This window comes from Crocuta crocuta, unplaced genomic scaffold, assembly GCF_008692635.1.
Source record: "Crocuta crocuta isolate KB4526 unplaced genomic scaffold, BGI_CrCroc_1.0 scaffold235, whole genome shotgun sequence".
Lineage (NCBI taxonomy): Eukaryota > Metazoa > Chordata > Mammalia > Carnivora > Hyaenidae > Crocuta > Crocuta crocuta.
This window is the reverse complement of record NW_027531285.1, coordinates 11,476,088-11,487,588: the sequence shown is the minus strand read 5'-3', so window position 1 is coordinate 11,487,588 and position 11,501 is coordinate 11,476,088. Positions and strand designations below refer to the sequence as shown.

Genomic DNA, 11,501 nt, shown 5'->3' with positions numbered 1-11,501 from the left:
GACTGAGCCACCCAGGTGCCCCGCACATGTTTTAAAAATCAGTTTCTGAGTGAAGAAGACTTACTAATATCCATAATAATGAGGAGAGGAAAAATGCTATTGGAAACCTATTTTTGTAAAATCTGTATCATTTCTGCTTTTAAAGATTGGGCAGCTTGTTTCAGATCAAGGTAAGGATGCCTCATCCAATAATTTAGCCTGATTCAAAGAAAATAAATGTCAATTTCCCCCAATGTCTGCAGGTTTTTTATGTAATGAATGGAAGGTGACCATCATGGGTGACTTTGTCTTTTTGCAAAGCATTGTACTGGCCTCATGTGTTTTGAGTACCAGTAAGGAAAGAAGCAGGAGGGGTTTTGATTTATATAATAAAGTGGGGTTCTGAGATTCCCAGGACAATCTGTGGGGGAAGGGGGGGCAGGTGAGAAAACAGGGCAGAAGCCAGGGGGATGGCGAGTAGAGATGACCAGTAGTAAGGTCTCAGAGATGAGCCCATATGGGGACCGTTAGAGAACAAAGTCCTCTGATATTGCCTTTTACGTTGTCTTTTGGGCTGTGTGACAATCTAACTTCTCCAGGCCTTCAGTACCAGCCTGTCATATGTGGCATCCTTGTGTGCTGTGGGGAAGTGGAGGTCAAAAGGACAATTTTCAAGGCAAGATGGCAAGAAGAAACGGTCCTTGGAGGGCAGAAAACAGTGAGAATTTGACGTAACTAAGATACTGGAATCAGAGGGCAGCTGGGAGAAGCGTACTTCTCCAAGAGCCCCCAGAAATATCAGGAACAGAAAAGATGCTGGTTTTCCCATGTAAAATGCATGNAGGTGCACCAGCACCCAGCTGGCTGGCCTGGGAGTCCCACCACTATCTTTCAGACTCTCCTATGATTTTCCCACAGGCTTTTTAATTCATTTCCTTATAGGTATTTGGCCACCTGGTTCTGAAGCATGTTAGCATCTCGTGCTAATAAATGACATGGATGGAGTTTTTCTAAAATTAAAAAATTGCGAAAACAGTGATTTGATGGGAGCGAGGAAGAGCATGAGGAATAACCGGGTTAAGTTTGCTATGTATTTGACTTTTATAAGAGAGGGTCTCAAATGAAATAATCACTCTGAATAGTTGCTGTGGAGATCTCTTTGTGGGGGAGAATGGCAGCTTGAATTAATTGGCCTATTTTTTTTTTTTTTTAATTTCCAGCCATGTAAGAAACATAACCAGAGGACTGTGGTAATTGTAGAGCACTCAGGGCGTCTTGTCAAAGGTAAACCTAGCTGGTGGTAGTAGGGATTCTGTAAACATTTTGTCACTTTGCACATTTTGCAGACAACTTTTAAGGGAGCATCAGCTTGTTTAACAGGCTTCTTTTGGTGAACTTTGTCATTGGAGACACTGACTTCAGCTTTTAATCCTTCTTCCATTTGAGCTGATGCCTTTAATATTTTTTCAACCATCAATTAGGTAGCCAACGTAACCTGTCTTGGTGCAAGTTGGAAGGCTTCGGTCAAGGCTCTGGGCCTGGCTGGCCTGCGGATGGGTTTCCGGAGAATGGCAGCAACGAGCGGTCCCCTCCTGCAGCTCACTCTTCCTTTACTCCTCTTTTCTCCAGGTTCCTTTGCCTGGAATGACTGACGTCCTTACAGCAGGTGAGCACACAGGCAAATGAATGAACAGAAAGGGCCTTTGCTAATGGTGCCATTTACTCCAGAAGAATTAGGGAAGTTTTCCCTCACTGGTTTCCTATTTTCTAGCTACATGCTATGCTAAAAAGTGTTAGAGAATGTTTTCACAGAAGTGTTTCTTTCTTTTTTATGTCAACTGCATCCCTTAGAATTTTATGGGGGTAACCCACAACCCACAGCGCCCCCCCCCCACATGCCCACATATACACACCCCTTAAATATAACTTTTCTATTAGAATATTTGTACTATGCACAGGAATTCTGATCTATTCGATTCTGTTCTGTTCCATTCCATTCTTTCGATTAAAAAAACCCTGCTGGTCATTATTCATTGCTTTGATGTCACAACCCACGGTTTATAAAATACTGCAATCCAGAGCATTTGGCATTAGGTCACAATAGCAAAGCTGTCAATTTGTTTTTAATGCCGCATGCCTGGAAAATGATTAGAAGGAGGCATTAGTAGGAATCTCTGCTCTCTGATCGTCCTTTTCCTGCTCTATTTAACCATCCTTAAATAAAATCACTATGACCTTCCTGAAGCATCCATTCTTCTCTTAGCTGGTTGAACGGGGGTCAGGAAGGCAAGGTTTTTCAGTCCAGCTCTTACCTGAGCTCTGCCGCCAACTGTGAGACCCTGGACAGGATCCAACTCACCCTCCTTTCTCTCCTCTGTAAAATAATAGACTACCAAAAGCTAAAGTATTTCTATGTGCCAGTCAGTCTTCTAAGTGTTTTACGTAAATCAATTACTTAATGGTCACTGCAAAGCTGTGAGTTTGATGCTATGTTGAGCCCACGTTATAGCAAAAAGTCAAGACCTGGAAAGGTTATGAGCTAAGCCAAGGCTGCAGACCTACAGTGGAAGAGCCAGGATTTGTGCCTGGCCAGCCCACAGCATCATTCTACACTGCCTATTTGGGGCCAGTGACGCTGGGTGATCTCCTAGGCCTTCCTCAAATCTGAGTTTCTGTGATTCTGCTTGTCTTGGTGGTTTGGAGTTTCTCAAAAGTGAGTCTCACCGAATTATTGTCCCTGTCATTCTTCGGGAAAAGTTTTGTGATATATGACCCTAGAGAATATAAGTCTTACTTCTGTAAGACAAACTCCAAGCGATGTTTCTTACTCTAGAAAGACGTCTTGTGTGTGTGTGGAGGTGGTCAGAGAACATGGAAGGCAGGAAACTTGACAAAATCACCTGAGGAGGGTTTTTTTTCCCCTTTTATCCTTCATTCCCACCCCCTGCGGGACACACCAGGAGCTGTGGTTGAGGCAGGCACTGCCAGACATGTCTGTTACAGTTGAGATGTAGAGAGGACACAGGCAGGCAGGCCATGATGGGGCACATGCGTGAGCAGGAAGTAGCTGGTGGGAAAACACAGGCAGGTTCAGAAGAATCAGAGCAATCCAGCCATGTGTCAACACAGCTGCCAGGCATGTGCTCAGGAGCGATGGAAGACAAAGTTAAGGCTAACTGTAGCAGGCCTTGAATGCCGGGAGATGCCAAAATGCCTATTGAAAAGACCTTTAGCATTAAACTTATACTTTCAGGTATTATTGCTTTACACTCCTAAAGTGATATTCTCGGCACGTTGGATACTGCCTAATATTGCTAAAATATGAACTAACTTCTAAGAGCGGGTCAAACAATCCATGGCAGCCATTTAAACCTTCAAAAAAAAAAATGCAGCAAGGGAATCATAGTGTTGGCTCCATCCAATCGTAAAAATACACCCCACAGGGAAAGAATCAGTATTTATTTGATGCTATATTTAAACAAATATCAAATAATAAAATCCTTATGGGAAGATAGGGTTTTCCCCCATTATCAGGGTCACTGTGGGAAAATAAATCTATCAAGGGACATATTTAAATAGTAGATTAGTTTCAAGTGGTAGGGTTTTGGGGGTTTTTAAGGAGGTAAAGATTTCAATTCACTTGGTGCTTAAATTAGGATCAGCCGGGGTGAGGCGGGGGACACTTGGGTGGCTCAGTCAGCTAAGCGTCCGACTTCAGCTTAGGTCATGATCTCACATTTCTGGGTTTGAGCCCCACATCGGGCTCTGTGCTGACAGCTAGTTCAGAGCCTGGAGCCTGTCTTCTGATTCTGTGTCTCCCTCTCTCTCTGACCCTCCCCTGTTCACACTGTCTCTATCTCTCTCTCAAAAACAAATGAAACATTTTTAAAATTTTTAAAAATTAGAATCAATGGGAAAGCAAAGATTTTTAAATGTGCTTTAGTCCCCAATTGTAGCTAGTTCAAGGAGAGAAATAGAAAGAGTGGTGGAATGAGGAAAAGAGAGAGGAAAGGAAGGAAGGGAGAAAGAGGAGGGGTGTGGATGGAAAGACAGGATGAGGGACCATGCATGGGGGTGATGAGAGCCAATGGCTGAGCTGAGCCTGAAGAGCAGACTTGAAGGAGGCTGTGATCCGCAATTCTCAAGGAGTCAGAGAAGTGTAAAACAACTGAAGGCAAACTGTGGTGATTTTATCTGAGGGAAAAAATAAGAGGAATTGAGCATGGTTCACATGATATAGCTGGAGAGGTGAAGAATTGGATTTTAATCCCAAAAGGACTAATAAGAGTTTTCCACTTCAAAGTTGTGTAGATAAGTATAAATTCACCCTCAGTTATGCTTATTAACAGAGTCTGTCTGTGCAAAAAGATTAAAAAGCCAAAATTGTAAAAAAAAAAAAAAGTTGTCTAGAAGTTTGTCTTTAAACGTATTATTTTACAAATGGGCATTTCTTGAATTGTTTTATTAAATCTTTGTGCTTTTTTACTGAAGTAAAATACACACAAGAAAACTGGCCATTTTAGCCATTTCTAAGTGTACAATTCAGCGGCATTAAGTGTATTCATGTTGTTGCGGTACTGTGATGACCATCCATCTCCAGAATTTTCTCATCTTCCCAAACTGAAACTTTGTATTCATTAAACATTAACTCTCCATTACAACCCCTACCCCTTACCACCCCTCCCCTCCTTGCCCCCAGGACTTTGGCAACTACTATCTACTTTGTCTCTGTACTTTTTTTAAGGACCAATTCATTATGACTTGTAACTGTGACACTTCATAATCTTAGCATTTGGGAAGCAAAATCAAGGAGAGAAGTCTTTCTGAGGAAAGGTAGGGCTTACACTGACTTTTCAAACCTTAAATCCCATATTTATCAATTCCAAAATGAAATTACAACCATTTCTTAGATGTAAAGTCTTCATTTAACTAATGCTAAATGAAGAGGCAACAAATTTGACTATTTTTAGTGATTCCTAGGCACAGATATGTGAGTATTGATTTTTTAAGTATATGAAATTAAATAGTTACATAAGTCATTTATATTTTTAAATCTTTAAAAAAAATTTTTTTAATGTTTTATTTATTTCTGAGAAAGAGAGAGGCAGCATGAGCAGGGGAGGGTCAGAGAGAGAGGGAGACAAAGAATCCGAAGCAGGCTCCAGGCTCTGAGCTAGCTGTCAGCATAGAGCCTGACGCGGGGCTCAAACCCACAAACTGTGAAATCATGACCTGAGCTGAAGTTGGACGCTTAACCGACTGAGCCACCCACGTGCCCTTAAGTCATTTCTATTTGACTAGAATCTATTGAAACTAGTTAGTGTCGGTTTATGCCTTAAATATTAACATAAAAATATGAAATTGTTTCTAAAACAATTGAGGAAGCATACACCGCTTTAGATGGAGTAGTTGTTCTTTGCGATTTCTTTTACAAGTTAAACCTGGCTTTTAAACAAGTAGAGAAGTGAGCAATAAACAATGGATACTGAAATCATTTAGCTAATACGATTTAGAGTTCTGAAGCAAAAATAGATTATGATAAATTGATAGTAAATGTGACATTCTCAGTGCATGTAAATAAACCCTGAATTTGAGAACCTTTGTGTTCCCAGAGCTCTAGTAAATACACTTTTAACAGAGATCTCATGTAAAGTAGCCATATGCTTATAATTATCCAAATATTGTAGATCCCTTGTGTGAGATTTCACATCTTTATTGCTTCTATTTTAATGTTTACAAAGTTGGTAGTAATTTTTAAAACCAAATCTGATCCTAAACAGGAAAGATAATTTCCTATGTAATTGTAATTCTCTATGCGAGATTTGGCAAGGATCAAATCATTCCTAGGATTTAATCATCTTTACTCTTGTAAGCTCATTTGAGAAAGCACTTCGTCTGCTCAATTTAAGTATCCCAATACCTATTAGCAAACTGCAATGTGTTTTTAATCTAGAATATTTCGGCAAACATAAAACATGTCGAATCATTACAGAAGAAAAGTGTGGCCACCAATCCACAGTGAAATACAGTAAAAGCTCACTATGTCAAACACATTTAGCCTTTTGAGAGGAGTTACTTAACAAAAAGAAATTCTTAAGAGGACATGAAAGCTAGTCAGACTGACATTTTAAAATGTAATTTTGGAGCAATGTATAAAGATTGAGAACTGCTAAAATTAACAGAATTATTTGAGATGTAAATCCAAATGGTAATAAAATAATAAAAATTTACATGTGCTGTTGAATGTGTCATCTGTATAAAAAACCTAGACAGACAGATTTTTACCTCCATCCAAGGGGACAAAAGTAAAGTGAGAAGATTTTATGTTCACGTAGCTACAGAGTGAGAGAGAGCTGGGATCTGGGATCAGAACCATCCACTCCCCACCCCCCCCCCCACCTTCTTTCACGTCTGTAGTACATGAGATATCTACAGTCTGTTTCATTCTGATGCAGTTTCTGTCTCCCTTCCAGGTTCCAAACAAGCCCGACCCTGCTCACTTCTAGAGATCGGACCAGATTAGGCACATTTGGCTTGCTATCACTGTAGACAATTAAATACACCTGGTTCACATGGAGAATGAAAATTATTTGCTCATTAGGAATAAGAATCACTAATTTGAGAATAGAGTTGCATACTATGCATTTCCTTTACAGCTCTCTCTTAAAAATCAAAGCATTTCTTGAAGTTCTTGGCAGGTAGATCGCCCCTAAGTCATGGTGTGGACAGTGTGGACCACTGGTTCTGGAACCCAGGCATGCATCAGAATCCCGGAGGGCTTGTTGAAGCGTAGGTCACTGGGCCCATCCCCAGAGTTTCTGATTCAGTAGATCTGAGGCAAAGCCCAGGAATTTGCATTCTTAATGCACACGCTTCCTGGTGATGTTGATGCGATGCCCCCGGTCCAGGGACCACCCTTTGAGAACTATTGGTATCGGCAAACTACAATGCAGTTGGACATCTATGTGCCATGCGGTGCAACCAAACAAAGGGGGGCAGCGAGTGGGCTGATGTGACACTCCAGTGTGTCTTTGTGCTTCTTGCGATATTCAGAACTGAAGCTCTCCTTCCCTGCCAACCTCAGTGCTGTCATACCGGAGGCAGGGGAGGGATGGACTACATCTGAGTCAGCCAATGGAGCGGGGAAACTGAGGCCCAGAGCGGTTGTGAGTATGATACCAGCGGGCACGACACTTCATTCTGTTTCATTTAACTTGTCTGTGAGGCATTCTGTGAGAGAGTGGGAGTGCCAAGCCAACAAGCGGAGGGAGAGAGGGACCACAATGGTCAGTCCCAATGCTAAGCGAAGCGAGGAAGAGGAGGGTGTCAGAGCTGGTCCCTCCCAGTCTAGGGTGTGAAGAAAAAGTTGTATCTTACATGCACCCTTTCCTCTGAGGTCTTTTTTCATATATGTTTGGTTTGATTTGGTTTTGTCTCACCCTCTGCCGAGAGTCCTCACCTTTTCCCTGTTGCTCTGTTTTTCACTCTCTTTGAGGAACATTGTTCATTCATGACTCTAAGTCAATGGCCTCTTTTTCCCTTTTGGAGGGAACTTTTCTGCAGATGAAATTTTGTGAAAATGTCAAAAACATATGAGTAGGGCTGCTTAGATTGGAGTAAGTATGATCGATGTGAGCCTCACCTGGCTGGCTTTGTCCTCAGAACTTTTTAAGGAAATTTTTAAGTGTTTATTTATTTTTGAGAGACAGAGAGAGACAGAGTGTGAGCAGGGGAGGGGCAGAGAGAGGGGGAGACACAGAATCCGAAGCAGGCTCCAGGCTCTGAGCCGTCAGCACAGAGCCCGATGCGGGGCTCGAACTCATGAACTGTGAGATCATGACCTGAGCTGAAGTCGGACTCTTAACCTACCTAGCCACCCAGGTGCCCCTCTTCAGTTACTTTTATTAAAGTTGCTTTAAAAGTGACATTTTAATGAAAAATGACATAATAAAAGAGATAAACTCCGTTATTTAAAAGCATCTTTCTCCTTGGGCAAATATGAAATAATAATTTAGGGACAATGGCAGCACATATTTGAGATAGTAACAGGCCAATTCTATTTGCTTTCGGTCCAATATTTCTGGGCAGGCACATCTCTCACCTATGGAGGCTTTGTTGTCAAACGCTACACACATTAGAGAGTCAAATGACTCTCTAATTTCTTAAAATCATGCTAATAGATGTCCCTATCCCTCGCTTGGCAAGCTCCTATAAACATTCTGGGCCAGCACGGCTCTGGTGCTCCACAGATAACTCCCTCGCTGTCCACAGGGGGGCAGGACATACCGTCCTGCACGTTGTCCCTGTTCCCTTCTATGTTTGGGGGAAAAAATCTAACCGTGGAATGAAAGTCCCAGGAAACTGCTGAAGGCACCTATGCCAGACCTCGGTTCAGCTCAAGAAACTCCGACCCTTTTTTAATGTTCTTCATAGATGAAACCGCTGAAGAAATTTGAGAGAATCAAGACTGCACTGAAAACCTAAATTCTATATATTAGTTCAAATTCTCAAAATGTTGTGAGAAGATCTAAAAGCATATGTTGACTTGTAGTTTTTTCTCTGTATCTTTATTTTTAACACACACACGCACGCATGCACAGCAAAGGCCTTGGAATGGCCTCACTAACACCGGGGTGAATTCCTATTTGAAACATATCCACAAGGGAGAAAAGAGATAACGTTTCATACATGACTGTGGATCGTGGCCACAATATTTGTAATGAGATGTTTTTTAATACGGGGGGAGCCTTGGGTTAGGACTTGGAATGACTTGTCTCCCAGGCCTGACTAGACCACTGACTAGCTTGCGACCTTGGGCCCAGCCAAGTTTATTTGCTCACCTGTAAAATGGGCGCTGTAACCCCATCAGGCAAAGGGCAGCCTGCACTTTCCTTGCATAGACCAGAAGCGGGTAGCTATGAAGGGGAGTATTATCTTCCCCCGGGGGAATCCTGGAGCCTGGAAGACAGACCACATCCTTTGTGGTGCCTGTCCCAGTGTCATTTACGCTAACACATGACTCCATCTAGTGTGCCGAGAGATCCCAAGCCACAGCAAATAGGCTCATTACTTTGTTTCCTGTTTACCGATAACTTGTAGCTGATAATGATTGCTGTGAGCAAAATGAAGGGAGAACACGCTGGGTTGCAGTTGCAGGCAGGAAACATTCTTATTGGATGGAGGGTCTGAAACCATGAATCATCATTAACCAGACTCCACACTGATAGAAATTAAAACACTGATAACACAAACCACAAGTGTTCATTTCCCCGAGGGAAGGGATGGAGAGAGACCACAAGGAGGAAGCCTCTTCTGGATGACACTCCAGAGGCGGATGTGCAGAATCAGAAGCAGGGCAGGCCAGGAGACACCGCGTGCATCCCCGGGGTGCCAGGTAGGCAGAGAGGGGAAATGCTGCTTCTGCTGGGGGGAAATGAGTTTCGAGTCTGTGGCTTTGCGGAGGTGGCGTGTGCAGGCCTAGAGAAAAGGGGTGAAGACCTGCACGGAGGGGCAGAAGGGCACAGGGGACAGATGTGGGGGAAATGGGCTTGGCAGTGCAGTGATACAAAAAGCACACAAAAGAATGAAAAGAAGGACCAGCAGACATGCTTTGGGCATAATGTTAAGTGACAAGGGAGGGACACTGCACGGAATCTCTCCCTGGATGGCAGTAGTATGGAGATGATGGGCACAAACAAACAAAGAGGGAATGGAAGGGAACTCGTAAAGGTAAAAACATTTTGATTTGGTGGTTTGTAGGAGTGGCAAAAAATCTGAGAAAGAACTTTCCCCATTCAGTGTCATTCCCTTTTCTGTTGCTGGTTTAGTAAATAAAGAACAATTTTAATGCACAGGGAGGAAAGAAGACAAGGTTATGGTAAAGCGTCTTTTGAATCTCAAGGTCAGAATATGACAGTCACGAAGCCAAGACGAGGGGGTGTGTATGGGACTGGGATCGGGCCACAGGGGCATCTGTGGAGGAGATGAGGAGGGGGACAGCCAGCAGACCCTGGAGCAGTGTGACCTTAGGCCTCAGTTTCCCTGCGTGTAAAATAGGGATAATACAGCACTTTTACGGCTATTACGATCCTGCCTGTTCACAACTTCTCTTAGGGGTCTGCCATTACCTGGAGGAGGCCAGGCAGAGCCCAGACCTTGAGGAAGTTAAGGCGTGAAAGAGGCAGGGAAAGAGCAACTTCCTCCCCCTGCAGTCAGCTGAGTGGATGTCTGCAGGGAGCGAAAAAGGCAGGGAAAAGCAAAAGTGAGAGGAAGGGGAGTAGAAGACTGGGAGCACACGCATAAAAAACAGTGTGGGAGGAAATCATCTGAGGTCAAATAAATCCATAAAGAAGAAAAAGGCAAGAATGAGATAGAGGTTTAGGGTCAGCGATGGATCCTTCGATGCTGGAATGGGAACACTGGATTTGGGGTCTGTGCCCTGGGTTCTCTCCCAGGCTGCATGTCTTCAGGTCTGAGTGTCCTTGGAAAAGTCACCCTTTTTTTTTTTTTTTTAATCTGTGAAAGTGAAAACAGTGAGACCAACTTCACAGAGCTGTTGGGAAGACTAAAGGAGAGCATGTTATGGTTGGTGGCCGAACACCCCAAAAATGCACGAGATTCCAGGACCAGAGCATTCCAGGGCACAGAGCACTGTGGGAGAGAAGCAGCCCTCCGCCTTGACTTCCACCGTTCAGGCCCAGGAATGAGCGAGGCAGTGGGCGGGGAAGACACGCACGGGGAATCTGGGGACAGATAAAGGAAACTCGTGATGGGGCGAGGCTGGGCTGAAGAGAAACAGATTGGGGAAGAGCTGCAAAGGGAGGGGTCCGCTGAAAGAGGAGGGGGAGGCCGCGGAGGGAGAGGGTGGGAAGGCAGAGATGGGAGGGCAGTGTGAGAGGGAAAGCAGGCTGGGGAAAGAGGGACTGGAATGCAGAAAGAACTCAGGGAAGGAGAAAGTGTTGAAGGCGGGAGGGGGAGAAGACAGGGAAAATGGGGATGCAGTGGAGCGGGGGGCCAGGCCGCGAGAGGAAAGAGGACCCCGGGAAGAGACGGAGGAGAAAAGACGCGGCTAAAGCCAGCGCCAGAAGAGGCTGGGGAGTGCGAGTAGAGAGGCTGGGGCCTGCAGTAGAGCGCGGCAGCTTTCAGCATCCATCCGGACTCTAAAGACTCGTGGCCTTTGCTTGACCTCGAGGGTCGAGAACAGACGCCCTGTCTTTGTGGAGAGCGGTACCCCACCAAGAGAATGGGGCTGTTCGGGGCTGGGCCCCGCGCCTGCAGCGCGGTGAGGCTTCGCTGGCCCCTGAAGGCGTCGAACGGCCGGCCTGGAGGTTGGGGCGGAGGAAGCAAGGTATCAGCACCCAGAGCCTGAGCGCAGTCCGCTGCACGGGCGCCGGTCCGGAGCAGACTCTGAGGGGCGCCGCCGCCGCTTCCCTCCTCGGGGGCCGCTTGCTCCCCGAACCACGGAGGCGGCCGGGGAGGACTCGGCGCCCGCTGCGCTGCGGGGGTGGGGGGGGACCGAGCTT

General features: G+C 44.8%; 1 protein-coding gene across 1 annotated transcript in view; it reads left to right on the top strand.

Moving 5' to 3' along the window:
* Nucleotides 1–10,968: 10,968 nt before the first annotated feature.
* The window catches only part of GDF6 (growth differentiation factor 6), an 18,606-nt gene continuing 18,073 nt past the window's right edge, over nt 10,969–11,501 (top strand). The window contains 2 exon segments of the mRNA XM_077771335.1: nt 10,969–11,082; nt 11,171–11,306. Coding sequence (XP_077627461.1) covers nt 10,969–11,082; nt 11,171–11,306 — 250 coding nt within the window.